The 27,741-nt window shown below is 46.1% G+C and overlaps 1 protein-coding gene across 1 annotated transcript; it reads right to left on the bottom strand.

Annotated features, from left to right (window-relative positions):
• Positions 1-198: 198 nt before the first annotated feature.
• rnf213b (ring finger protein 213b) lies at positions 199-27,741 on the bottom strand. Its single transcript, XM_062474279.1, has 64 exons — positions 27,438-27,741; positions 26,692-26,953; positions 25,755-26,575; positions 25,372-25,527; positions 25,063-25,235; positions 24,706-24,980; positions 24,345-24,586; positions 23,789-23,995; positions 23,487-23,700; positions 23,344-23,399; positions 23,081-23,249; positions 22,867-23,001; positions 22,461-22,559; positions 21,956-22,084; positions 21,686-21,851; positions 21,410-21,577; positions 21,161-21,310; positions 20,406-21,025; positions 20,073-20,226; positions 19,716-19,933; positions 19,480-19,623; positions 19,201-19,353; positions 17,816-19,097; positions 17,536-17,720; positions 17,266-17,418; positions 13,344-17,156; positions 13,122-13,258; positions 12,942-13,031; positions 12,714-12,829; positions 12,486-12,622; positions 12,173-12,335; positions 11,918-12,053; positions 11,640-11,828; positions 11,416-11,549; positions 11,136-11,314; positions 10,633-10,836; positions 10,366-10,553; positions 10,164-10,284; positions 9,979-10,079; positions 9,450-9,629; positions 8,847-8,992; positions 8,612-8,711; positions 8,385-8,496; positions 8,073-8,292; positions 7,747-7,943; positions 7,422-7,544; positions 6,857-6,967; positions 6,337-6,582; positions 6,168-6,252; positions 6,008-6,042; positions 5,800-5,900; positions 5,547-5,697; positions 5,224-5,392; positions 5,040-5,134; positions 4,561-4,809; positions 4,270-4,402; positions 3,847-3,930; positions 3,349-3,529; positions 2,726-2,927; positions 2,547-2,624; positions 2,119-2,316; positions 1,929-2,018; positions 1,288-1,466; positions 199-663 (listed from the first exon to the last, which is right to left on the bottom strand). Exons 2-64 carry the CDS (start codon positions 26,860-26,862, stop codon positions 525-527), a joined length of 15,552 nt encoding a protein of 5,183 aa, XP_062330263.1. The 5' UTR covers positions 26,863-26,953; positions 27,438-27,741; the 3' UTR covers positions 199-524.

The following is a 27,741-nucleotide window of genomic DNA, read 5'->3' as shown; positions in this document are numbered from 1 at the left end:
TTTGATAGGTGGAGGGAAGGTGTCAGTAGCGGAGTGAGGCGTGGCTATAAATTGAGGTTTGGTTGACTTTGCAAAAGGGGTGTGTGTGATGACAGAAAATACCTATTTAGCAAAATAGTAGCTAAAATGATTTCGTTCATGCACTCACAAAAAGGTCCATTTAAAGTCAGTTTGACTAAATACAAAGAGGCCATAGAATAGTTTTTCCCAATATTATATTATTCCAATATTCAAGCAATCACAGAAGCAATTACATTGACATCAAGGGAAATCAATTTAAGAATGTTTTGAATCTTGCTCTTTGCAAAAATAAAAATACTTAATTATACATAAAACTAAAATAATAAATCAAGTTCACAGTTGAAAAAAACCTAAGGCTGCCTCTCTTTCAAATTTTTATTTGGTCCCTTATCTAATATGACTTTTACAATTAATAAGACTTTGTTAACTTGTGCAATTAAATCATCACAAAACAGATTAAAAAAAACATCAGCATATAAAAAAACCAGCTAAATTAAACAAAATCATCTTTTTCTAAACTGTACTGCAATCCTCCATGCACTCGCTCCTTTGTTAAGGGTAATCTTTTCCGGTAGCGATTCCAGTCCAGGCAGGGCTTTAAGGCTCTTCAAGTCCAGATGGTTCTCCAGAGTGGACCTAATACTGCAGGCAGCAGAGAGGGAGGAGAAGGAGCAACAGTTAGTCTTGTGGTCCATTGTTCTCAACACACGCATTCCTATTCAGTCTCTGGCCAGCTGCTGGGTATATAGAGCTGACCTGTGCGGCAGAGGGTGTATCACTTAAGCCCCTTTCCCCTGACAGATGGCTGCCTGCAGGGGTCACGCTCTGGCCCCGGGTCAAAACCACTCATCTCTTTAGGACACCCCCATGTTGTTGTTACCAAATACAAAAACATTCCTTTAAACATCAGAGTGTGTCCGAGTGTGGATCCCCGAAATGGCACTCTTTCCAATTTGAGTATTCGAATCGATATGAAAACAGCTCGACAGTGACAACACTGCCAATCAAAGGATTTCAATTGTGTGTTAAAGATTTGTCCCCCTCACCCAAACACACACACACACACCAAACACACACACACACCCAAACACACACACACACACCCAAACACACACACACACACACACAAACACACACAAACACACACCCAAACACACACACACACACACCACTCCTTTGCCAGCGCACACACAGTCTGCATGTGATTGCACGTGTTGCTAGTTGTGTTCGAGGGTCACGGGGGACACGAGAGGAGAAGGTTCGTACTCCCAGTGTGGTGGGTAAGATTCCTGCGCAGCGCTGCCGTTGGTCTTCAGCAGGAGAATCTCATGCAGCTCCAGGGAGAAGGTCTCCACATCTGTGACGGCAAGGAAAACCCCCAGCTCTCTCTTCTCCTCGTCGGACAGCTCCTCCTGGAACTTGGGCGGGAGTTTCTGAAATGGGTCCTAAACACAGCAAAGACACTCAAATGAACCAAATGATATCTCCAAATCAAACATAATTATACATGTCATGACAACCATCACCACCTGTTAAAATAAGGAGACCTAACGATAAGATTCAATTGACTCGGGATATCTGTTTTTCTTGTTTTGGCTCCACGTTTGGTATGCCATGGCTGGCGACACACTTTCTCTAGATTTACAACCCAGGGGGGTGGGGCTGATGTGCTTGTAGGGGGTCAATTACTGGTGGGCGCACATGGTCAGAGGTCATCTGGGGTCGACTGGGTGAGAAGATTGACCTAACCACAAACTAAAAGTGCTCCCAGAGGGGGAACAGCAGAACGTTTTAGAACCACAGAGCTTTTGTGTTTCCTTCAGGAGCGGCTCTGACTTTGCCCACAATCATAGTTCCCGATCAGAGTTTGTTTATCGGAGATACGGAGAGAAGCGTCTCATACGAACCTGCCCAGTGTTCAGCAGGAGCTCAGACTTCCAGCTGGTGAGTAGCTGCCAGGTAAAGAGGCTCTGCCCCAGCCTGCTCTCCCCCAGGGCCTGAGAGGACCACGTTCATCCAAACACCTTCCATGAGTATCTCAAGCTTTTACACAAGGTATGTTGATCGCAACAGCATCTCTGGAGAGATAATCCCTACCTTCTTGACACTGTCGGAGATCTGTGGGCCCATCTTGAGGGTGTCTGTGAGGTAGGTCAGGAGCGAGGCCCCAGGCGGCCCGCCCATCTTCCCCAGGAAGCGCAGGCCGATCTCCACGGCGAACACAGCGTCGCACACGTCGGTGTACGAGCGCAGGCCGGATCTGATGGCCCCGCTCACCGAGCCCTTCAGAGGCTCCTGTGACAGGGACAGAACAACTGCTAATGGAGTGCGCTCAGTGGCGCCTGGCGGGGCAGACCGGGTTGAGGAATTTGACCTCGAGATAAATGGCCTCTTCAAGTCCCATAGGAGAACCACTGTGTTAACCCAGACTGTTGCGGAACATTTGGGTCCAGAGCATGAAATCAGTGGTTCCAAGTGTGTAAAAACTAAAAACGCAACATCTACTAATGTACATTTCTGCTTACCTGAGGAATGTTATCTCTGACCTCCGTTAAAACCACTGAGAAGTCTTGCAGATGTCTTTTTAAGTATTTCGAGGTGTCCTGATAATGAAAGAGAAGTAGTTCAGACGACGTGAATAGCTTTAGTTGTGTCCTGGAAATGTATTTAGTTTGAAGTTTGTGAACTTATTCCTGTTTCTCACCGCTTTTATAAGGGGCTTCCCACTCACATGGCTGCGTGCCAGTTGAGCCTGTATACCCTGCAGGTTGTAACTGCAGTCAGCCTCCCTGCCTTTCCTCAAGGTGTAGTGGCAGTGAGCTAACACTAGGGGCAGCAGCTCTCTCTCTGGATGGCACAGGGTCAACTGAGTCTCTGATACTCCCTCCAGGGAAACACTGTAGTCACTGCTGCCAGAGAGAGCAAATATGTCAACATCAAACCTCAAATCTGTTTAAAAATGTAATTAATTGTATTTTTATGGCCCTTTTTTTGCAAGCAATGTCAAACATTGGCTTCACATACACCCATAGAACCTAAACCTTCCAAGAAGATGGGGAAAAACTACGAACCATCGTTGTGTTTACCCAATTTTACCCAATACAAAACCAAATTTGTTTAATTTTCTTTTAACCTTCGCGATGTGGGGGGTCTGCGACAGCCCGATGGTTAAAAGAAAATGCTTCACTTTGTTTTTGTATGCAGTAAAGTTGTCGCAATACGACGGTGGGTCACAATGACTGATGGGTCAGAATGACCCGAAGATAACACAAGGGTTAATATAATTTTGAGGTTTTTTTACGGTTTTGGAACTTTTTGATGCCTCACCCATGGTCTAGACGACTGAGTCGCCGGGCCTCACTGACCAGGCTGTTGTGAGTCTGGGACAGGAAGTCCAGTAAGACTTGCAGACAGGACCCTGGGCCGTGTCGGCATGGCGACAAAAACTCCCCAGAGCTGTCCATCGTCAGCTCCTTCTCACACAACTGGTTGGCGACGCCCAGATCTGCTGCTCGTTACACACACACACACACAAACACACACACACACACACACACACACACACACACAGGAAGGAAGGACAAGTTAGGACACAGATATGGTAAATCTACTCCTCATGACACACACAGGTCAGGACATACCATACCGGGCAGTAAATCTTCTGTTCATGAAACACACAGACACATAGGTTCTGAAAGGACATACAGGAAAGTAAATCTGCTTCTTATGTCTGACGCACACAGGTCAGGAGGAACTAGGCCGGGCCACCTTCAGCTACCGCTCCCAGGGGGGTACACAGAGGCTCTTCCACGTGGAGGTACTTACAGTTGTTGGCCACCTCCATCCGGAGAGAGTTCCACACCTCTGTGAAGATCTGCACCCGGGCCAGCAACCCTTTCTTCTGGGGACCTACTGCAGCAGCCACAAGATAAGATTTTACTTTATTCTCCCGAAGGACATTTGTCTTGGACACGTACAGTGCAGTATCTGCTGTTTGAACACGTACGCAAAGTACATATACAGGCTGTCTCCAATACACAAGCACACATACACACATACACAATTTCACAGTACACACACATACATATGCACACACACACAATACCTACAGTACACACACAAGGCTGCCATCAACCAATCAACTGCACACTGCCCGTCACACAACACACCCGTAATCAACCACAAAACAACTCATTATCACAATTAACTATTCATTTTCCACACTATGTTGATCTCCAGTGTACATACCTGCTGGGATCTGCTGCATTAGCTGAGCAATGGTCTGCTTGGTCAGATCCGCTGACGGTGGAAACACGAGCAGTAGGTCAGACTGCAACGCTGCCAACGCTGGAAGGTGGTGTAGCTGCCTCACACACTGCACCTACACCACACACACACACACAATGCTTACACAGGGCATCTTCTGTGACACCACAACAAACAATATACTGTAATTTGGAATATATCACAATAGAGAATCCGTTGGGGTCCAAACTGATCACAAATCATCAAATAACAAAAGAGAGTCGGTTGGGGTACCTTCCTGAGGAAGAGCGCCAGCAGGGGCACTGTGGTGCGTTCCTGGGCCTGGCCGACCAGCTGGGAGAAGCGCTCCACGGTCATGCTCTCCGGAAGGCTCCAGAAGGAGGAGTGGTGCGTGGGGCAGTCTGAGGGCAGGGGCAGCATGGGCCGGGGGTCTGAGTAGAGGAGATTCATCAGGGGGCTTCCCCCCAGCCTGTCGTCAGCACTGATCTGCTGCTGGGCCTCCGTCAGCCTGTCCCTCAGGTGCTGCCGACACAAACCAGAGCGCCGCAACCGTCAAAGTGTTGATAACACTCAAGTGTTTATGTATTGTAGGTTCATCTCATGACCTTGTTTTTTTTTGGGACTCGCCAACACTTGGCGAGTAAAATGAAGAATTCGGATGTTAAATGGACACATTTGCTGTGAGGGCTCCATAGAAAAACATGCGGCTGTATCGCAGGGTCTTATCTGAGAGCTGTGTGACAGTGTGTTACCTGGATGACTGGGTTGATGGCAGCCTCACAGACCAGCCTCTCCCATTGCTCCCGGCCCCGTCTGGAGGACAGGTCCGGCCTCGCATGGCGAGAGGCTGTGTAATATTCAAGGAGAGGGTGTCAGATCAAATCTGACATCACTCTATAAGGATACTGTGGGAAAGCAAGCAAAAGCAGATGTTACCAGCTGTGGGGAACTCCAGACAAGTGTTCAGGACCAGGTGAAGCGTAACAGCGGTGTCGTCCAAGTTCTGATCCAGTGCCTTTCCCAGCACGTTCATGTCCTTCTCAAGGTGCCTCCACAGGAACTCTCTGACGTCTCCCACATGCGGGTGTATCATCCTGCTGACTCCCTACAATGAATGAGGTGAAGACAGGTTCATCATCATATCATACTGTAACATCACAACACTGTCATATACGGCAAAGGATCTATATTATGTTTATATTATTATACAAGATATAATTTCAACATGTAGTTTACTGGAGGGGGAGAAGAAGTCTCACCTGGTGGTTCTTGACGGCTCCTTGGAACATGGCCAGATGGGTGAGCAAGCGTAGTATTCTGGACTGGGCAGGTGACAGGTTTCTCTCTGGGACTTCAGTCCTTGTCCTGGCATCCCCCAGAATGTGTCCGGTCCTTGTCCTATCCTTTAGACTACGTTTACACAGGTACTCATGAACTCTCAAGAAAACAAGGCTGATTAGAGACTGCTTTGAGACAACTTCCCAAACTGAAGTTTACATTTAAGTGACAAACCTGGAGGCAGCCATGGTGAATCCAGGAACCGGTTTGTGATTCGTGCCACCCACTGGCACCCCACATTCAACGCATGTTGATGTTGCCACAGGTTTACCACACTGTGCAAAACAATAACATTTACAGAAAACTAAAGCATGATAACATATGTTGTCCTTATGTTTGAAAACAAGAATTTGGTTTTAAACTGAATTAAGTAATCTCTCACCTCCCCAACAAAACACGCATGGCCGTTGATACAATCTACAATTTGAAAAGGTACATGATAATCATTGCTGCGGTACAGCTTGAAATAAAAAAACGGGATCTTTCAAATGAGAAAATCACAAATACAGGTAATTTCGCCAACAAACAAAAGAGTTACTCACAGTACATCTGCATCTTTCCCTGTCCAACCATCCACTGCTGAGCTTCACTTGTGTGATCATCAGGCATGGTGGGCAGGAAGGAGTCCTGCAGAACAACACAATGTTTACATACTGAATCCCTCTCCAGGCTATGTAGCGGTGACAGCTAGCCCACAGAAGAAGGCCTTACCGTCATACTCTGAGGCTGGGAGGAGATCTGCTGTAGAGGAGCCAGTAGCGGGTTCCCAGTGAGGAGCGCAGCACCTGCATGGACCAGCAGCTCCACCAGGGCGCGCTGCTGAGGGGTTAAATCCTGGCTGATGCGAACAGGGGAGTTCAGCCCACCAATCCGATTGGATAGCAGCGATATGCAGAACGCCCTGGCTTCTTCTGTATTCACTACCTTTTTCAGGAAGTCCTCAAGCATTTTTGTTTCCTAGTGCATAAAAACAACTATTTGAAAAGCAGTGCATAGACATTTCTGTATCCTCTGCCAATACATTTACATTAAGGCATTTAGCAGACGCTCTTATCCAGAGCGACTTACAGTAAGTACAGGGACATTCCCCTGAGGCAAGTAGGGTGTGCCCAAGGACACAACATCATTTGACACGGCCGGGAATCGAACCAGCGCCCTTCAGATTACTAGCCCGAGTCCCTAACCGCTCAGCCATCTGATCCCCAATAGCAAACCGGTCGCGAGTAGTTACCTGTGGAGCAGGATGTGTGTTTGTGTTTGGAGATGCCAAGCGACAGGTGACCTGTCTGAACAAGGCCAGCACCAGGTGTACCAAGGGTGAGGGAGTAACACCTCCATGTTTCTGGAGAGGAGAAACAGACAGATTAGGGATGCTCCTCTTGGAGAAAGACATTTGATAACCGATGCTCGAGCGTCAACAAACAAAATAAAAACACATTGAATTCGAGATCACCGACTGTACCTACATGATTGGCAGCTATAACAACACGGAAATACAATAACAGTTATTTTGTAGCTGCTCAACAATGAAGTTGGGGATTGCCAAAGTAGCAGAAAGTTGATTTTTCGCTAGTCGCTAGATACAACTTTTGTGTCACTAGGGAAGGTGAAGTTGCTAAATCTAGACTAGCGACTAGCTAAATTGGCAACACTGTTTAACCAATAGTATTAACCGATAAAAATGTGTAGGCTACAGGGTCAATTATGAGCATCCCTAATACAGATCGCAGTTAAAATCCCTTAGGGGATCCCTATACTGTACAGATGTAAGCCTACGCAGATGTCCTGGTTCTGACCTGCAGTTCTGTCATGAGCGGTTCTGGGCTTTTCCCCAGCAGGGCCAGGGCCACCCCGTCCCTCAGTGCCCGGTACGTCGTCCCACAGCACAGGAACCGGTCCACCTCCGCTGGAATCATTCGCTACAAAGCAACCAGCCAGCACGTAAGAAGACGTTACTTTTAATTGGCTTCTCCTCACGCCTAAAACCTCATGTCAGTTTAAAAGTTATTATTTTATTTTTTTCAATACGGTATGTTCACCATACATCACATGGTGAGCACGTGGAGACACAAATAGATGCTAATTCCATCCTATGGTGGTATGTGAGGGACAGAGATGTACCTGCAGTCTGAGGACCTCTGGTGGAGACACCCATGCCCACTGGGGTGTGTTCATCACGCCCAGCACACAGTCCATCCCAGCCTGCTTGTTGAGCGCTCGGAGCAGGTACACTTTGTACCAGTCGTTGCCACAGTAGTCACACACTGCCTTGACCTGCCCCAGATACTCCACCACCTCTCCAGGCCAACCCGGATCTACTGAGGGGAAAATGGAACGCACGGGATATTACAAACCTGTCTCACGTCAGATCAAAGTTGATTTTCTTGAAAAGTAAATGACTGTCTGCAATTTGTCGAGGCTGCATTTAATCTGTCAGTTCTCCTCACCCTGGGGCTGGGCCGTGGCTCTTTGTAGCAGTCTGGCAGCCGTGGCCAGGCACAGTCTCAGACGAGCCATGGTCAGCAGAAACTCTGCTGGGTCTTCCTGCCGCCCGGGGGTCTGCTTCCTGGCTACCCTGCCCAAGAACCTGGCCTCCTCTTGGAGGCTCTTCTGCTGATCTCTGCCCTCCTCCAACCCTCTCCCTCCTCCTGGACAGTGGAGGGAGTCCTAGAACAAACCAACAACCAGACATAACTCATATACAGTGTTTCAGGTGGTGATGAATCTGGAACGTGGGAGAGTTAGGGGAAGACCGTTACCTGGAAACAGTTGACAAAGAGCAGGTAAAGCTCAGTCCGGTCTTCACGGTTCATGATGTTCTCCTCCAGGTTCCGGAGGTAGGACTGGATGTGACTCTTCACCTGCTCAAAACTGAGACAAGAACCAGTAAACAACACAAAATAACACACAGAAATAACACAAAATAACACAGAAAAAGTTATTTGTGTATGTGTGTGTTTGTGTATGTTCTAGAGTCCTTGTTTACCTGTACTGTAGCAGGAGTTTAGGCAGCACGGAGCGGACCACTGGGCTGTTGTCGACGCACTCCAAGAAGGGAGTGAGCTGTCTAGTCTTGTACACATCCCCTACAACCCAACAGCCACAACCACCACTCCATCAACCAGAACTACACCAACCACAACAACCACATCCGCCAAATCAACACATTAACATCAACAGCAGCCTTTAGTTACTTAGACGTGGTATTATGGTCGCCTCACCCTGTGCAAAGATGAGCAGGGAGAAGAGCAGCTCTATCAATCCTTCTCCGGGCTTTTCCCCGTCAGACAGGCAGAACCTGGACACCACCTCCAGGAAGAAGGAGTTGCAGCAGCTTCTGACCTCTGCATGCTGCTGCAGCGCTGCCCTGGGACAGCACAGTGAACCAGCACAACATAGTCACACACTGAATGAGCCATTGGAACATCTATTGTTGTTGTTTTTTTTTTTTTGTATTTCTGCCTATATTATTTATTTCTGATAGAGATAGTGTGTTTGGAGATGACAGGAAATGTGGGGATAGAGAGAGAGAGAGAGAGAGAGAGAGAGAGAGAGAGAGAGAGAGAGAGAGAGAGAGAGAGAGAGAGAGAGAGAGAGAGAGAGAGAGAGAGAGAGAGAGAGAGAGAGAGAGAGAGAGAGAGAGAGAGAGAGGGAGAGAGGGAGGGAGGGAGGGAGAGAGGATGACATGCAGTAGAGGGCCTGGGCCGGATTTGAACTATCAATCGTGAGGACATTTCCCACATACACCGTACTCTTCATCATCTAAGTCGATTCAATTCAGTGACATAATCAAAGACACAAATTGCAATACACGTTTAACTTACTTGATGTTCTCAGAAGTGTTTGGCTGGAAGTTAGGTGGAATGTCTTCCCTGCACTTGGGACAGAAATGCCTGTCGGCCTGAAGGATTCTCTGGAGACAGGCTAGACAGAAGACGTGTTCACAGGGCAAGACGGATGGATCTTTGAGCTCAGACAGGCACACTGGGCAATGAATGCCAAACCTGCAGAAGGCAAATGGAATAGCAAATATAATGATAATACACCTTCCACCTCACGGTACATAAGGCATTAATGTGACAGACATTTGATTAATTTATTTGTTGACACTTTAGATCCAGGTGTTTGTTTTAAGCGTTAGTAAGGCCCTTATTCCGTTAACTAACGCTTATCGCATCTTATGATAACACTAACCCTTACCCTAGCCCTAACTAACAGTATAAAACACTTGGTCTTACTAACATAAATGTGTGTTATTAAGCATATTATAAGGGCCTTTATTACCTATACACTATCACTTATTACATGAACCTAGATCTAAGATGTATATTGTATTTGGAGAGAGGATCTAACCGTAGGTCCTTGCTGATGCACTCCTCATGATAGGAGTTGAGGATACGCATGAGCTGCTGTAGTGTGTCCACACTCCTCAGATCAGGAGAGTCCTGCATCAGCTGGGAGGACAACATCAACAACTTAAACATACATTTTACATCCCAATTCAGAGGTACTTTCAACGCCAATCCTCTAAAACTTACGTTTTGGAGAAGGTTGCAGTGTTTGAGAGCCAGCTCCTCCAATCTAGTGTCCCACTGTTTAGCCTCAAACATAACCTGCTGGATGAACGCTGCCACGACAAGCATCCCACTCCATATCGACCTTCCAGAAGAAAAGTTGCAAGTCGTTGAGAGGCAGATACCTATCTGTGTGTCTGGTCTTAGTGTTAAGTATAGGGACTACCTGATGGAGTCCAAGTGCTGGCGACAGCTGGGGCTGCAGACAGCTCTGTACTTCTGGCCAAAAGCTCGATCTAGACACGGCTGTAGGAGCTCCACTTGGCACAGGAAGGCTTTACATTCTTCAAAGGAGCTCACAACCTGGAGCTTGGTCCTCTCTACACAGATACCAAGAGCCAAAATGTCCTCGCTCTGCCAGAAAACAAGGTTTAATCACACTGGACAACATCAGTACACGACTAGAAGTAGACAGGCTAGGTATTGTTGTCACCATTTCTGAAGGCTCCGTCTTTGAGCCCTGCTGTACGATCTGTGAGGCTAGATGAGGCTGGGCCAGCAGGATGTGGGAGAGTGTGTCAAGTCGAGGGGTGTAGTGTCGGGCTGCAGCCATGACCCAGGCAGGGGAGAGGTCAGGGGTCACGTTCATGTTCTGCTGAAGGTCAGCCACGCACCCCAGCAATGCCTTTGTGAACAACTGACAAAGGAAAGAGGAAATGTAATATTTTCAAAAAACTGTTTAGAAAGTTTTGAAAGGTTGAAAAAATATTTCTGAAAAACAGTTTCACCCCCAACGTTTTCTACCTTTAGAAATGTTTGGGGAAACTTTTTTTCAGAAATATTTTTTCAACCTTTCAAAACTTTTTTTCAAAACTTTTAAGGAGTGAAAGTAATTTTTTTTAAATAAATAGTGAATTCAAGTTGAAAAATCTACACTCTTACATCTTACACTGGCATATGAAATAACCATGAAAAATGTAATTTATGGATCTGCACCTTTAACTCATCCTCAGACTTGATCTTGAAGGAGAGAAGCAGGAAGTCACAGAGGTAGCGATGGCCATACTCGGACTGTTCCTGGTCTGAGAGAGCCTGCAGATAGCTGCCCAGCCTACTGTTGGTGACACTGCTCACAAACTGCAGAATCCGATGAGAGCTGCTATTCTCCTTGGTTGCTAAGAGAAGTGAGGGACAGACCAATTTTGATACGATCGCACAACTCACACCTGACGTATCTACGCAAATACGCAAATATGAATTGTTAGTCGGAATTTACCTGGTACAAACTCTGACTCCTCCAACAGACTGTGGAAGTTCATTCTGATTAGCCAACTGAAGGGAGCAGCACCAGGACGTCCCTGAGCACCCAACAGTAAGTCGTGTTGGACCGGCACCTCTTGATCGTTACCACTACAACAGGACAGTAAGAAAACAGTAAGATAAATGGCCAGATTGAGGGAAAAGTCACCAAAATAAATCTCCTAATGTTCAATAGATCACCTGGAACTGTGAGGAGTGACGAGATCTAGAATCTGTTTGTCTTCCAGAATGTTGAGCCACAGCTGTGTCAGTCCTGGGCTCAGCCCAGCACAGAAGAGGAGGTCCAGGTTGGCGTTCCTATCCAACACCTCCACAAACCCAGCCAGAAGTGGAGTCAGGGTGGACTGCAGACGACGCCACAATGTATGTCTGAAGATGTGGAAACGAACAGAGCACAGCTCCAATCATGCACCGTTCCTGGGACGTAGATCACTCTGTCAGTAGCTTTTAAACTCTACCTTAAAGTTCCTCCTTCCTGGAGAGACTGGCTTTTCTTGGCTTCTATGTTGACCCACTCCCCAGGTTGTGGCATCAGTTCCTCCCTCTGAGCCAAGACTGCTGCTAGTCTTGCAAGCAGCACCTCCTGGAAGCGGGCTGTTATAACGGAAAAATATACAAATATCAAATTTATACAAACTTTTACTGGAAATCAAAGACTATCCATCGCATCTTTGCATTAGTACCACAGCTGCAAAAGGCAATCGTGTTTTTACCTCCTATGTCCCCTTGATCCTCTCCCAGCAGAGCCAGAAGTATGTGCATGCGCTTCATGCTTCTGGAGGTCATGCCAGTGGGTTCTCTTAACAGACCCACGGCCTTCTGGACGCAGGACCTCACCAGGGATAGACCATGAAGGTATGCAGTCTCTGCCTGTACCTGCACATGACCACACAGCTCACTAGGTCTCTCACTTAGTATATTGATAACTATTAGTAAGGACTAAAACAAAGATTTTTGTAAAGAATCCATTTTCAGACTGTGAAATGATTAAAGATGAGGAAGATGGCATACACGAATGTCACTTACGTTTACCTTTTGGACGTTCTCACAGTCATCTACTGCAGTCAGAAGTTTGCTGATAGACGTTCCACAGAAAAGGGAAAGGTTCAGGCTCATGTCGTCCGTGTCCCGGAGGTCATCAATATGCACAGAGTGCCAAACTCCTACATAAACAACATACCCAACAACACATTATTGTTGTATGATACAAACATCCATACCGAATAAAATGCATTTCATTTGTCAGTTACCCACCTCCTTGGAAACCAATGTACTTAGATCGCCTTGGAATCCGGGACAGCTTGGTGATGAAAACCACAACACAGTTCTGATCTGATTTGGCAGCGATCAAGTAATTCATGGTGCAGTACCTGTAAACAAAGTTGGAAGGTTTCAAAAACACTGATGTATGAATTGTAAATGTATATGTAAATATGTATTGTTACAATGATTGTCAATTTAGCCTCTTGACTTGAAGTATACTTTGCTGATGCTATGAGTTCTCCACTGCAGTGGGATTCCTCTATGTCCATTTGAACAAAAAGAATGTGGCCAGCATCTCGTAGGAAACCCCTGAAAGAGTCAAGTGTTTGAGAAATGTATAAAAAGACATTTGAACCAAAAAATATTTTTCCTATATTATATCAAGGAGAGTTACTGTACCCAATCTTGCTGCTGAAGGATAGTTCTGTGTCAAATTGGTGAAGAGAAAGAAGGAGAAGTCTCTGGTTGTCCAAACCCAGAGCACTAGCCAACCCTCTCACATCCGATTTGGTTAGCAAGCTGGAGAATGTAGTGACCTAATGAAGACAGAAATAGAGAGTCATGCTGGAAACCTGTACAATCAATGGTTTGATAAGGTGAGAGTTGTGGTATGTTTCTTACCTCTACAAACCTGCTGGAATCGTTCATTTGACTCAAGAAGACCACCATGAAATCTCTGAGAGAGCGATGCTGCTGGTGGTGGAAGTACATTTTCTGAAGTCTCTCTTTCTCCTGATTGCCTAAGTCTGAGTACTTAAGCCTCAGCACTGAGTCTGGTGTGGCACAATTCAACACAAAACCCTTGGCTGATTCAAAGAGCTCGTCTTCCTGGTCAGTATACTTAATAGGGTTTTCAATCTCAAGTTCATCTTCATTCAAATCTATTTCCATGCCTACTTCATCCCCTTCTCTGTCTGTGCATGTTTGTTGCTCTGGATCGTCATCATCTAACATGTCCATCTCCTCAATCTTGTCCGCCAACACATCCCTCTGCTTCTCATGATCACCGTTTACATCCTGTTGACGTCTGTTGGCAACTTCATTAGCTTCAACCTCTTCCAAGGGATCAGTTTCGGAATCCTCTAGATGCGGATGTACATCTCCATCTTCCCCTTGTTGCTCCCTCCGCTCTAGAGCTTGCAGGAGTGCACTTGCACAGGCATCCCCATGGAAGCCAATGAACACGTCAGAAAGCTGGAAATTCTCAGAATCCCCACCTGAGAATTCTTGCATCCACTGTTTGAGTTTGTCCAGGACCCTGCACTGCCAGGGGGTCAGGTCTGTGCTCCGGTCAACTCTGTGCTTCTCCAGCCTGTTGATGAGGGGCACAGGGAACTGCTCATAAACCTTTTTTTGGTCCTCTATGACCACCAGCCTGAAGTCCTTGTGGACCCGACACTTCACCCTGTGGGAACCCAGGCCCAGATCCACATACTGCTGTCCACTGTAGTAAACGTAGTACTGATTCAAAGCATCGTAGAGGCTCTCGTAAAGATTTTGCATGTTCAGAAGGATTACAGTGCGACCTGTCTCCATGCAGCTTTTCACCCGGTTGACATTTCGGCAGATCTGAGCATACTCCTGGTCCTTGGGAAAGCCGGAGCCAAACACAATCTCAGGGGATGCATAGTCTCCTTTGGAAAAGACTCGTTGCTGCAGAATATGTAGGGCTGCATTGTTAGTGGTCAGTAAAAGAAGGTACCGACTCTCTTGATTATTGCCACAGTCGAGATTCTGTTCTACCATCTGCAGAGTGCTTGGCATGGGTACATCTCTGTGGTTCTGAAAGATATCTTTGAAGAAAATGAGTGGATCAAAACCTTCGGGCTGTCCACTGAAATTGCGCAAGATGGCTTCTGCCAGCTGGCTGTCATTTGGCTCTTGTCCCGTACATTTTACCGTGGCAAAAAGCATTTTCACCAGACTGTAGTAATCACGGAGGCCAAAGAACTGATTTTTCTTTGTGTGATCACAAATCTTCAAGAAGTCCTTGGCCAGTTGAGGGAAGAGATGTTTGATTTTTAGAAGAATGTGTGAGGAAGATGAGCAGATCCCTTTTGCAGTTTTCACCAGCTCGTTTTCACTGGGATCCCATCGGGACAGGAAAATGCCCCTGTTCATCTTTGCTGGGTCCAAGGCCCAATTTGAGATCCCAACAAATCCAACTTTCATGTGTGGGTCAGGCCTTTCATTGTCAATGCAGCCATCTTCCAAGAGTGGATGAAGGGTCTTCAGTGGCATCTGCGGTGAGTCCTCCGCAAGTCCAATCTCATCAAGAACCACCACTGACACATACTCGTCCATGTTCTGGTCCTTCTGGAAACGAGCACAATTCTGAAAAGTTCCAATGATCCCTTCGGGGCTGGAGTGAGGACTGCACTGAAAGGAGACCATGTGAACCTGCTTGAGCTTCTGGAAGAGCTTGCAGTTCGATCTATGGCCCTTCATGGCTTCGTCTACCACTGTCTTAGCAAGGGATTTGGAGCTTCCTGGCTTGCCAACCAGGAAGAGAGGAATCTTGAGTTCAATGCAGACCACCATTAGGAACACATTCTCTTTCAGGGCTATGTTCTTAGCCACAGTCTCTCTCGTCTCGATGTTCTTGAGGAACAAGTCTTGGCATGAGGAAATCTCAAGTTGCAGTGATTTCGCCGAATTAAGTGTTCTTGGAAAGTGTTTGCTGATCGCTGACAGATAGTCATCCTTTGAAGAAAGAGATGGGTAGTAGCACACACCTACTGCCAGTGCCAAACACTTCCACGTCTTCTGAACACTGCAGAGTTCACGGAAATCTGAGAAAATGTGTTCACTGAGGAGGTAAAACCACACCAGCACCTTCATGGACCTCTCCACATCTCGGAGGCTGACAAAACTGCACTCGTTCTTTCTGCTGCGCATGTATGACTGAGAGGTGGCAAGAACCATTGATATTCCTCTGACGCATTCATCAGGTAAACGATGATCCTTTACCTTCTTCCAGACAATCTGTCTAATGTAGGAAAACTCGGTTGCATCGCTCAGCTGGCCAAAGTCCCAGACTAATGGAACCATGCTAGGAGGCAGCGGATGAACTCTGTAAACAAGCTGCCTCAAAGGGACTTTGCCAAGACGGTCCTGTGTTTCCTCTGCTTTCACTCTGTATCCTAACCCAGCGCGTTCCAAACGTTCTACCATTTCAGGGGTATGTCTCCGATAAGGATTGCAGGCGGCGATTATTTTCAAGCCAGTGTCTGTCTTCAAAGGATGTCCTTCCACAGTCCTGTCACACAAGACTTCTTTGATCGCAAAGATCGATTCTGTAGTGTTGGCCTCATCAAAGAACAGAATCGTGTCCAGTTTGTGGGTTGTGTGGTTCTTTTGAGCTTGTCTCTCTGCTTCCCTCACCTTTCTGTAGATCATCTCGGCTGTGGTTCCTCCATGAACTTTGATCAGTTTCAAGTTTTCCACATTTCTTCCCTCTCTCTGCAGATCACAGAGGAAGCGGACCAATCTGGTTTTTCCACAGCCAGTTTCACCCATGATGATGACTGGAATACCACAACGGAATCTCATTTGAATGGCTAACATCTTCATCACGTTATCAGCAGTAAGCTCATAAGTTGGGTCTGGGTCAAATTCCCCCATGATTCCCTTCTGGGCACCAACAACACGAGAAATTCTCTTGATCTTCTCTGTTCGCGCCAAACTGTCGAACTCCTCTGTGAGGGAGATTTTCTGCTGTTGAAGGCCCTCAAACAGTTTGGATGTCATCACATCTCCCATTAGCACCCGGTGGCTTTGGGGATCAACTGCATTGAAAGTGTTTCCGCTGGGACTCTTTTGCACATGAAAGCCAAGGAAAGACATTGAGAATCTGTCGGCGTTGAAGAAAATGTATGGGTGAGACTGATGTTCCCAGCGTTTCCGAATCGTCAGACGGGACAGAAGCTCATCTTCTGGGTTGCTCTCGAAAAAAGGAGAAGGGCTTTGGTCAGAGGTGTTCAAAGACGGGGAGGAGAAATCTCGAGCCATTTCAATCATGAACTTGACGATGAAGTTCTTGAAACCTGGTAGATGATCAGCAAGGAAGTCAGGGTCACAGAATATTGAATCTTCGCAGTTTTTCAGCTGCAGGTTGAGGAACCAGGTGAAGTTCTTCAATTCAGCCCAAGAGGGATCTTTCATTGCACAGTTTGCCAAAAGGTGATGCAGACAGTCAATTGGATCTCCCTCTCTGGATCCTTCAGGATACTTAAAATGATCAAGGTTCTCATTCCTGTTGTAGCGCTTTAGGAATTGGTAGGGTCTCTGAATTGCTTCACTGGCAAATTCCTGCTCATCCATCAATGGTTCGTGTGTTCTCGTGTTGCCACGTTTAGAAAGCAACAGGGTTTTCACCTCCAGTGGTGGTCTGCATTGAATGGTGGGTAAAATGTCAAGAAGTCCGATTCTCATCTGTAAAAACAAGCATGATTAAATAATTCAATAAATTATTTTACGTTTACTTCATATATTTTTGTTTAATGGGTAGATGTAATTGGGAATACAATAAAATGTGATATACCTCATTTTTTTGTGATTGAGTATGAAGAGTTGGTCTCAAAGTCTCAACAACAATGAGGTGTGCTGAATTTCTCCTCCACAACATTCCCTGGCTATCATGCAAACAGCCCAGCACCAAGAGAGCAAAGAGGAATTCCTCAAGTCCAGAGCTAACCTGAAAATGACCAAAACAAACACATCATGGATACTAAATGCAACACATATCAATCCATGCATCAGATAAACAAATATTTGTTAAATGGAAGAGAGAAGGGCACTGTCATAGACTTACTGCAGCTGTATCAATGTGTAGCAAGACAGGGTCCTGTTCTCTCAGAGGAGCCAGTCTCTCTGACAGGGTTTTCAGGAAAGAGTCCAGGTCGATCTGCGGCTCTATCAGACGGATTCTAATGTGCCGGGCGTTTGTAGATCTCTGCCTGAATTTCTCAAAAAGACGCTCAACATAAAGGGATTTTCCTGTGGAAACAACAGCAGAAAAATGCTGTGAAAATGTACCAACAACATTCTAAACAGTACATATTCACTAGAATCTGACACTTGTTTCCTCTTACCAACTGAGGGGCGGGTAGATGACACCACCCAGACGGACAGGTTGCCTGGATACGCAAGTGGAGCAGAGCTGTGCCGCACCTGAACAGTAAAGTGGTGATGAAGATATCTTTTGGCATCTTCTGTGGTTAAGACAACTCCTGCCTGCACTTTGTGGTTGCTGAAGAATGATGGGACGTAAGTGTGCTGGTGCATCACTGGGCTGACTATCACCAGGCGGTAATGAGCTCCAGCGCTTCTTTCCAGGGTCTCAAAATGCTCCCCTAGAGCCACACTGACATCATAGCCCAGCAGCCCCGGGTTCACAAGCGTGTAGATCCTCTGCTGGTTGCATGTGACACCTTGTCCCAGGGCCCGACGGAGGAAGATCTCCACCTGCTCCTCTGTGGTCTCGTTTTGGCAAACCAGCACCTCATCAGTAGAGGGCATTGGCTTCTCCGGGCTCTCTAAGTAAAATGATAAAGTGGTACTTAAAGCCTCTGCAACTGGACAGAGAACCAGGTTGGGCTTCCCTTCCTGAAGTGCAAGCGGCAGCTTCCGTTTGATGTGCTGCTGGTTCATGTCTGAGAGGCACGAGAGGACACGTGCCAGGGTGGAAATGTCCAGAAGTTCTTTGAGGAATCTTGGCATGTCGTCTTTAAAGCATCTCCAGAGAGCCTCCACACTATCCTGCACATCCTCATCCGTGCGCTCCCTGTGTGTCACAGGTGAGAGGTCAACGCCATGACGATCCATCCCATCTTCTTCACTGTCTGAGGAGAATTCGATCATCTCCGTAACTTCATCCTCGTCATCAGGCTCCTCGTAGTGTTCATCTTCCCAATCTGCCGGAGTGAGGGCTTTAGAAAATAAGTTGGTCTCTTGGGCCACCGCCTCCCTGAGATCCTTCAGGGTGCACGCAGGTTTGATGGGAGACAACAGGTGCCACACCTGCTGAGGAACTGAGACCTGTCGAGTGCATATCTTGTAGATCCATTGGCACAGGTAGAGCACCTGTTCTGAGGTGTAGTGGTTCAGGGAGTGGAACTCGGAGCGCCTCTCTCTGAGGAAAGCACACCACTCCTTATGGCAGATCTCCATGGAGCGACACAGCCCCTGCAGCTGCTCTGTCACCTCTCCGTGGTACACCATTTCTTTACCCTGCAAGGACGAGAAGCTCACTCGGATGCACGGCTGGATCTGTTCGCTACACTGGATCTCTGCACGCCACTCGCGAAAAAGCATGTTGCCCGAAGACTGCATTTGGAGGAGGATGGAACTCAGTCTCTGGACACCCTCAAACACCTTCAGAAGCAGAAGAGATAAACCAGAAGACGAATCAGTTTATGTTGTTGTACAGTAAGTCTCCAAGCAAAGACCAACAAAAACATGGATAAAACCATCAGACCTGGGTGAACCTGTTGACTTGTTCCTTGCCATGCTCTCCTTTGGAAGACAGGAGCATTAGCTTGTTCTGCAGTTCCAGTAACTCCTCCAAGCTGTGATCTTTATAAGCATTATCCTTCTTTACTCTGACCCAGAGAAAGCTCTGCAGACATCTCTGCAAACAAAAGTTGGTTTATTACACTGGAAATGTACAGGGAAGATGAAGCTGAACTCAAATGTATATAAGTTGTGTATATGTTATGTATTCAGCCTTGTATAAGACCATGATCCATACACCCACCTTCTCTGTGGGTTTCTCTGACCAGCTTATGTGGTACACCCCCTGGGCATTGATCGCCGTAGCCAGGGCGAGAGACGATTGCTCCACTGAACCGTGGGTCTGGCTCAACTCTTTCAGCCAATCCAGGCAACGAGTGGAGTCCCTCTATGTAAAAAAGAACTCAACATTCACATGTCAACATCTCCAAGAAAGTCATGTCTGCAAAAGCAATTGTAAGTCAAGGAGGAATAGTTCACCAGTTTGTCTGGCAGTGTCTCATCCCTGCGTAGGGTGTCCCACACCTGCCCGGCACAGGTCATGAATTCTTTGAAGTCGGCAGTGGAGGAGAGGGAATATAGTAAAGGACTGAATCCCATCACCGCAGCATGGAAGCAGGCCACTCTATCTATGTCTGCGTCGTTCTCCCCAGCTGAGATGAAGGCCAAGTCCACAAAGACCTTCACATCTCTTATATCTGTAAAAGGAGAGACAGAAAGGGCGGACATGCAACTAAAGCGATACCTCGGTACATTGCACTAGGTTAACACGTTTACTTAACTATCCCTCATCATGCTTTAAATGTAAACAGCTCAGGCCAGGTGATGGCAGCTTACTCTTGTCCTTCACCCAGCTGACTAGCGTGTGGCATTCTAGAAACACCTCCAGGCATTCTGTGTGTCGAGGTGTAACTGTGGACAGCTGCCGCTTTGCACGGTCGAGGTCTTTAGTGAGTGACCCCAAGACCCTCTGCTTGAATGATTGTTGCTTCTGTATATCAAATGAGAAAACAGTATTACATTCTTTTTATTTTTAAATACAGCATTTTTTGTGGTATACATTCAATTCCACTTAAGACTACCCCTTTGGCACCTTTAACGTTAAGATGCTGCAAAAATAAACAAAACGAAACACTGTCCTTTTGGAAACAGAATTTGTGAGTATATTACCAGTTGTGTGAGGCAGTGAATCTCACTGAAGTCTCCCTTCAGCTGCAATTGATTGACTATCTTGAGAACTGCGCTGGCCGAGGCTGCAGCATGGTGGAGCTGCCGGTACTCCTGGATCTGATGGAGCCTGGTCTCCACCCAGCCGTCCTCTAACTGCTGATACCCATCAAGCCTGGCAGACATCAGGCGCAACTCCCTCTTCATCTGCACCCCTTCTCCCTGGTCCCCCATGGTATTCAGGGCCTGGTCTAGCTCCTCAAACGTGACCGATGCAGAAGCTATCCTGAAGCCTAGCTGACAGAATTTCGTCAGTCGAGGGCTCCAGATCGCACGGCAGACTTGCGCGAGGGTCGCCGACACAGGTGTGGAGATGCTGCCTTGTGCCGAGGCCCATTCCGCAGCCCCGCCCACCCAGGAAGACAGCAGCAGGTTGCTGTCACGGACCTCATGCATCTCTCTGGCCATGTCCAGAACCTCCAAGCTAGCACTGTACCAAAGAACCAGGTCCAAGGTTCCTGGTGCCTCTTCCACACCGTAGGCTTGGACTGACACTAGCTTATCCAAGCTCACTGACTGGAGATCTGCTCTGTGTTGCTCCTCAAGTGTGGAGATCTCAGGAACTAGGAGGAAATAACATTTTAAAAACAACTGTCTGGGTTCAAGATTTCAACACAAAAATGATCAAAGCACACCTCAAATATCCTGACCACCATTATTTGTTCTGGTTTACATTCTTGTGCACATGTCGACCTCACCTGTTATGCTCTCTGACACCTTCTTCATCATCTTGATAAGAGTGTCCATGTGGTTTCTTTGCTCCATGAATTTCTTGAAGTCTTTTTCTCTCTGGGCCAACAGTCCCTCTGCCTTCACAGGAAGCCCCTCTACCTTGGTGTTTATCTTATCTATGCAGGAAACAACCCAAAATACTTTGAATATTTCTGGTAACTCTTCTTGGCAACATACCATTCAAGTCTTGCAAAGAATGTTGTGAGGGCACGTACACTGGAGAAAGATCTTTATAAACTGTTGTCTGTGCTTTAGTACAGTTTGCAGGTGTTGAAGGGGTACATCTCCCTGACATAGAGCTTCCACCAGGGTCCCCAGGTCCCCCTGACAGACAGCAATCACCTTACCAGCTTCTTCATCCACCTGGATGTCCTTCCAGTCACCTGCATCACAATACCCCATAGAGAATTATGTAATACACACAAGCACTACTGCACATCACCAGCCTATAATAGGCCCATAATAATTCTATGATGACATATCTGTGATACCTTGTGAAAGAAGGTGGTTGACAGTAGACTGAGGGTTCAGCAACTGTTCCACGGTACTTTGTTCAAATCGTGCTGCGGACTCAACCACGATGGAGGACAGGACTTTGGAGGGAAGCTTGTGTGACAGGCCGAACAACGTCTGCATCAGGTCTCCCTCTTTACCAGCCTGAAAAACAAGCCATCAAATGATGTTCAAGCCATTTGACGATCAGTCCAATTTACTGGTCTCTAACAACGGACGATTTGAATGTAAGCAACTTGATAGTTTACCTGGCAGATGTTCTTGATGGCAGTGTGACACAGCTCCTGGAAGCATGTCTGGATGAGCTCATGGCTCTTGTTTAAGGTCTCTGCTGATGTCGGAAGGCAGCTCACCACCACTTGGTCCACATCGCTGGACTGTGGATGAAGACAAACATCTTTGTCCAAAAAGCAGAGAACCCCAGCTGCTGGGAAACTGGTCTGGCTAATTTCTTTATTGTATTTATTTTTTATTTAACCTTTATTTAACCAGAAAAGTCTCTTGAGATTACTTTTTCAAAAGCATCCTGGCCAAGATAGGCGGCAGCAAGTAATTTAATAGTTACAAACAACAAAAAACGAATAAAAGTCACAAGCATAAATATAAAACCTACAAATACTAGTTAAAAACATTTACAGGACAAGGAATCAGTCTCTAAAGCTTTCATCAAAGACTTAAAAACACTTAGTGGGACATGTGTTTTCATTTTAGGCTACCTTATAAGTCCTTCCAAGCCGTGTGAACCACACTCACCATGGAGATCCTCTTCTTCAGGTCCTTCTCTATGCAGGACTCCCACTGAGCGGACACGCCCGGTACAGAGCACTCCACCCGCAACAATGCATCCCACATCTACCCACACAACACATGTTATACCCTCCACACTTCATGGGGTTTGAATGTGTGTATTGATCTCTGAGGGTTTAGTACACTGTAGTTTAGTCTGCAGCAGACTAAACTACAGTGTACTAAACCCTCAGAAATCAATACAAACATATAACTAAACAAACAGAATGGCAGTGGTGATGATGTGTTATAAGGATTGCTGATCATGTGAACAACCAAGGGATCTTGTGTTGATTTCAATACAGACTACAAGTTGAATGGTAAGGGAAATACAATAATAATGGTACTTAATATAGTTCTATTAGATTTCTACCTCAATTTCTTTGGGGTAGGAGAGTGTTTTGGACTGCTTCAGCAGGGGATGGTAAAGAAGTCCATCTCTGAACTGGCTAACATGTTGCTGCACCTTCCCCAGCTTGGTCCGCTCAGGCCTGTCCTCCTCCGTATCCTGAGTTTGGAAGAAAGCACAACAGTTATTACGATACTAAAACTACATGCCAATGAAGCAGTAAATACAGAAAGCCTACCTGTACCTTTTTTGCAAGAGCATCATGAATTTCGGCCACTTTCAGGAAAAGCTGGTAGGACAGCACAGCTGTGCGGTAAAACTGCACCAGTCGCACCATTCGACAAGTGCTCTTCAGAACATTAAGGCAACACAGTAGGATGGGCTGAACACATCCAGAATCCAGTAATCTATTTACGAAAAATACAAACACGATGCATCAATCCAAATATTACATTTACAGTATAGGCAATGATTTACAAGTAAGTGTTCAGATGTCAGTACCTCTTCTTGTCTTTCTCAACTTTCTCCAGAATATGCCTCAGGATCTTCTCAATGGCCTGTATGTGGGGGGGAAAATGTATACGTCTGATACACAGAGCACAATTTCTGATGGAGGAGGTGAACATATACCATCTGGAACATACCTCCACATTCTGTTGTGATTTGTTCTGGTCTGTGTCCTCATCATACTTGCGAAGCCTGTACATCAGGGTCTGGATCAGGTTCTCTGGAGAGGTTCCTGTCGATATGGAGAATTCTTTAACGTCCTCAAGAGCCACCATAGACAGCCAGCTCACCAAGACCAGAGGCATCTCTTTAGCCAGAGAGATGTGACTCTGGATCAAAGTCATCATCATTCTATAACAGAAAAACGCAACAGATGAAATAAAACTGCTTCATCGTGAGATAACTTGCAGGCTGGAGTTCCGCGCTGTAAGTCGATTACCTTCTTTTGTCAGGAAAACCGCGCACCCTTTCCCTGAACGTGCTGAACGGAACCCGATCCAGTCCTGACCAGTTCTGCTCCTCTACAGTAGGAGCAAGTCTGTCGGCATCTGCACCAGCCTGTCTGAGCGTGTGCAGTAGAGGAACCAGAAGAGGCAGCTCTGATACCGTCTGCTGTGCACAGTAGTTCATCAGACCCAGCACAGTACTGAAGGGACAGACAGAGATAGCAGCAATTATTATAAACAAATTTACCATTGACTAGGTAAGCTGATCGATGGTATAAGAAACTACTATGAAATTCACACGTTTGTTATGGTAACATATGGAGTCAGGTGGCTGAGCGGTTAGGGAATCAGGCTAGTAATCAGAAGGTTGCTGGTTCGATCCCTGGCTCTGCCTAATGACGTTGTGTCCTTGGGCAAGGCACTTCACCCTACTTGCCTCGGGGAGAATGTCCCTGTACTTACTCTAAGTCGCTCTGGATAAGAGCATCTGCTAAATGTAACAGGAGTACGCTGTGAACACATTGGGAAAAAAAAACTTTTTAAACTCACTGTTGTGGGGCTGTGAAGACATGGTGCAAGCCTTCGATGTTTTTGTTGTCCAACGCATTACCTGAGGACACCAAACAGCTAAGCTCTGCCCAACCTTTCACTCCAAGGTTTATGTCACATTTCCTGGAGAGCATGAATACAGACAAGCCAAGTACAAGAGGGTTTCTAGCGATCCAGCTCTTTGCTGGATGGGATGCTCCCATCAAGAGCTGCAACAAACGCTCTGAGATCAGCTCTGACACCTGTGTAAGTACAAAAGAGCACAAAAGACTTGTAAATACATGTATGGTATTGATTTACAGTTTGTTACATTATTTACAGTTAAGTTTTTGTTCTAGAAATAGCTACTTCAAATACCAACCTTCACATATGGAGGGTTTGTATTATCTGGATAAAACACTCTTGGATGCATTGGGTTTAAAGTTTTCTGAAAATTTGCCAAGTTCTGAGCCAAGGTCTCAGTGCTGCCCTTGCAGAAGGGATCCCATTTGTCGAATGTTTTGTCCAGTAGCACACCAGCAGTCTTCAGCCAGGCATCAGAGATTTGCTGCTGTTTCGGTTTTGTCCAGCTTTCCCAAAACCCTCGTAAAGACCATGATTCCATGCGATTAATATGACCTTCATAAAGGTGCAATTCTGGAAAGATTGTTTGGATTGTTATACATTATGATATAAAGTTCACATTGATTACATTGATTGCAAATCGTTTACCTCTTACCATTTATTAGTGGATCAAATGGAATCTGAATTTGTCTGGTAGCTAACTCGAAAATCTCTTTCTGTCGTTGCTGCATGTAATATTGATAAGTCAAAGATTGTCCTCTGGTTATTAAGCTTTCCTGAATAGAAAGTCTTGTTTCCAATAGATAGCCTGACTGGTCATGCAAGCCTCTGAAAATCAGAATTGAAAATATGTACCATATTGAAAATAAATAATGAACAAAAAATGATTACATTAATACTGCATGTATAAATTAAGTGCAATTTAATATGAAACCCAAACAAGCCTATCATCAACTTTACTCACACAAAAGTAATAATTTCCAGCTGTAAATGTTCATTCTCAATCCATAGCCACAGCTTGTCATGTTCTTGATTGAACTTGAACCTTTTGTCCAGCACAGCGTAGGCATAGAAGGTGAACATGGGGACCCCAGGTGGACTCCTCACTGGGGAACACTCCCTGTTGACGAAGAAGAAATATACTGTATAACACAAACAAGTTGGTTTCTGAAGTCACACAAACACAGACAACATCACAACTGCAAAGTGTTTCTTGTGAACAGAGTCAAAAGAGACAAAGACATAATTGTAATATCAATAAGGCAGACGGTTGTTCTGCGATTCGGAAATGTGTTTCATTCGTGCGAATAATTCTCTCCGCGTTTGGTGTGAACACAGTCATCTCACCGGCCTCCTCTGCTCTGGGATGTCGTTCTGTGTTGATCCCCATCCTTGGAAGACTCAGTCTTCGATGTCTTCTCACTCTCGGCATTCTTTCCCGTTAAGGCCGAAGCATAGGACATGGGTTTCTTTCCCTCTTGGTTCCGGGCAGCGTCTCGGCCTTCTACGGAAGGCGGGTCCTTCTTTTCCTGCTTGTCTGGATTCTGACTTGTGGGCGGTTCTGCCACTGCTCCTTCACTGTCGCCTCTGGCTTCGCCAGCCGTCGGTGCACCTGCTGGCTGAGTGTTAGCGTCAGGGTGGCCATCTTGTTTCGTCAGAGTGGAGTCATTGCCGTTGTTTTGCTTTGGCTGGCTAGGGTCAGTGCCGTCGTCTTGGTCTGGGGTCGTGTCAGAGGGGCCGCCCGGTTGTGATTGGCCGGTTTCACAAGAGTCCGTCTGTGTCTGCTGTGTGTTCTGAGTAACGACGGGGGTCTGGGTTTGCCTGCTCCTGCGTTTAGTCTTCTTTGTCTGGGTTTGAACTTGCACCTTCTGCACTTTTCTGGGGCTTGCTTGTTTCGTCTCAGTTGTCTGAAGGTGGCTGGGGTCGCTTCGGGGCCGAGGCAGACTGGTAGCAGCCTGGTTGTGTTCTTGTTGGCTTTGTGTCTGCAGGTCCATCGTTTCCTGGTCTTGATTGGTTGATGTCCCTCGATCGTTCATCTCTCCCGTTTCCACGGTGATTTGAGCTGGGACCACGCTGCTGTGGACTCCTCCTACTCTCTTTCTTCTCCTGTTGTTTCTCCTTCTTTTCGTCTTCTCATTTCCAGTCTTCCCGGGAGTCTCTCCTTGTGCCTTGTGACAAAACAAAAAACATTTAATTAACAACAGACTATATACCCCCCCAGTAAATGATAAATGACCACCAAGGTTGGCACAAATGTGTGAGGAGAATGACTTTTGGAACATACTGATGTGTCTGGATTCACAGGGAGCTCTCCTCGGGTCCTTGGTCTCTTGATCAAAACATCGTCTGTGGTGGAGGTCTCAACCAGGTGCTCCTTGTCCTCAGTGACATGCTGCCCGGTCCTGGCCGGCCCCTGAGGGCCCTGGGCCCCCTGATCACCTGAGCCTGACTCCATCTGCAGAGCCTCTTGAGGGCAGAAATCCCGTTGACGCCCTGAGTCTCTGGGTAAGTTTGGACTTTCACATTCACTCGCTGCCCATTGTCAACTACAGAAAAACATAGAAATAACATCATAAAATAAACGTGAAGCTGAAGAACTTAACGACAACACTAGTGACGGCTATATTTCAGTATATGTTTTATAGACACGGTTATGTCTACAAGTAGAGAAACGCAGTCACACCTCGTTTATGTTTACTTCCTCAAGCTTTTATCTAATTGCTGCCAAGTTTCTGTTTCCTGACAGACTGGGCATCTTATCGGCAGTCAAATGATTTCCACATTAACATGTTGCCAAAGCTGCAACAAGCCATGTAGCTTAAAATGTAACCCATACACAATGTTTGTCAAAACGTTGAAATGGTTTACATTACTTTCTGTCAAATGCATTGAGGTATTAGTCAAACCTGAACTAGGCTATTATTGATCCTAACTGCATTTTTTATGTTTGACAATGTATGACAATTATTACGCTGAATACAATATGCAAAAACTCACATAAAAACATATGAATCCTCTGTGTAAACAAACCTTTAAATGTTTGTCGTCTTCTTTCAATACGGACTATCAGTGTACACCTCGCATACAGAACTAATGCGCACCAACACAATTCGATGATGACGCTACCGACACCGCGCCTCTCAAAATTTAAGGGAATATCAAACAAATCTATTTTTCTCTCTAGTGCTTTTAACCTGTATTTTTAACTCTAACTTCTAATTCAATTTTCTGGAATACATATTCAAGTTTGTGGTAGGCTAATATATCATATAAAAGTTCAATGTTAAATAACACATTCGATCTACAAAATAGTTCTGTAATCTTCTGTAACACA

Source organism: Osmerus eperlanus, chromosome 12 (genome assembly GCF_963692335.1).
Source record: "Osmerus eperlanus chromosome 12, fOsmEpe2.1, whole genome shotgun sequence".
Classification (NCBI taxonomy): Eukaryota; Metazoa; Chordata; class Actinopteri; order Osmeriformes; family Osmeridae; genus Osmerus; species Osmerus eperlanus.
Note: the sequence above shows the minus strand (reverse complement) of the source record. Positions and strands in the feature narration are given on the sequence as shown.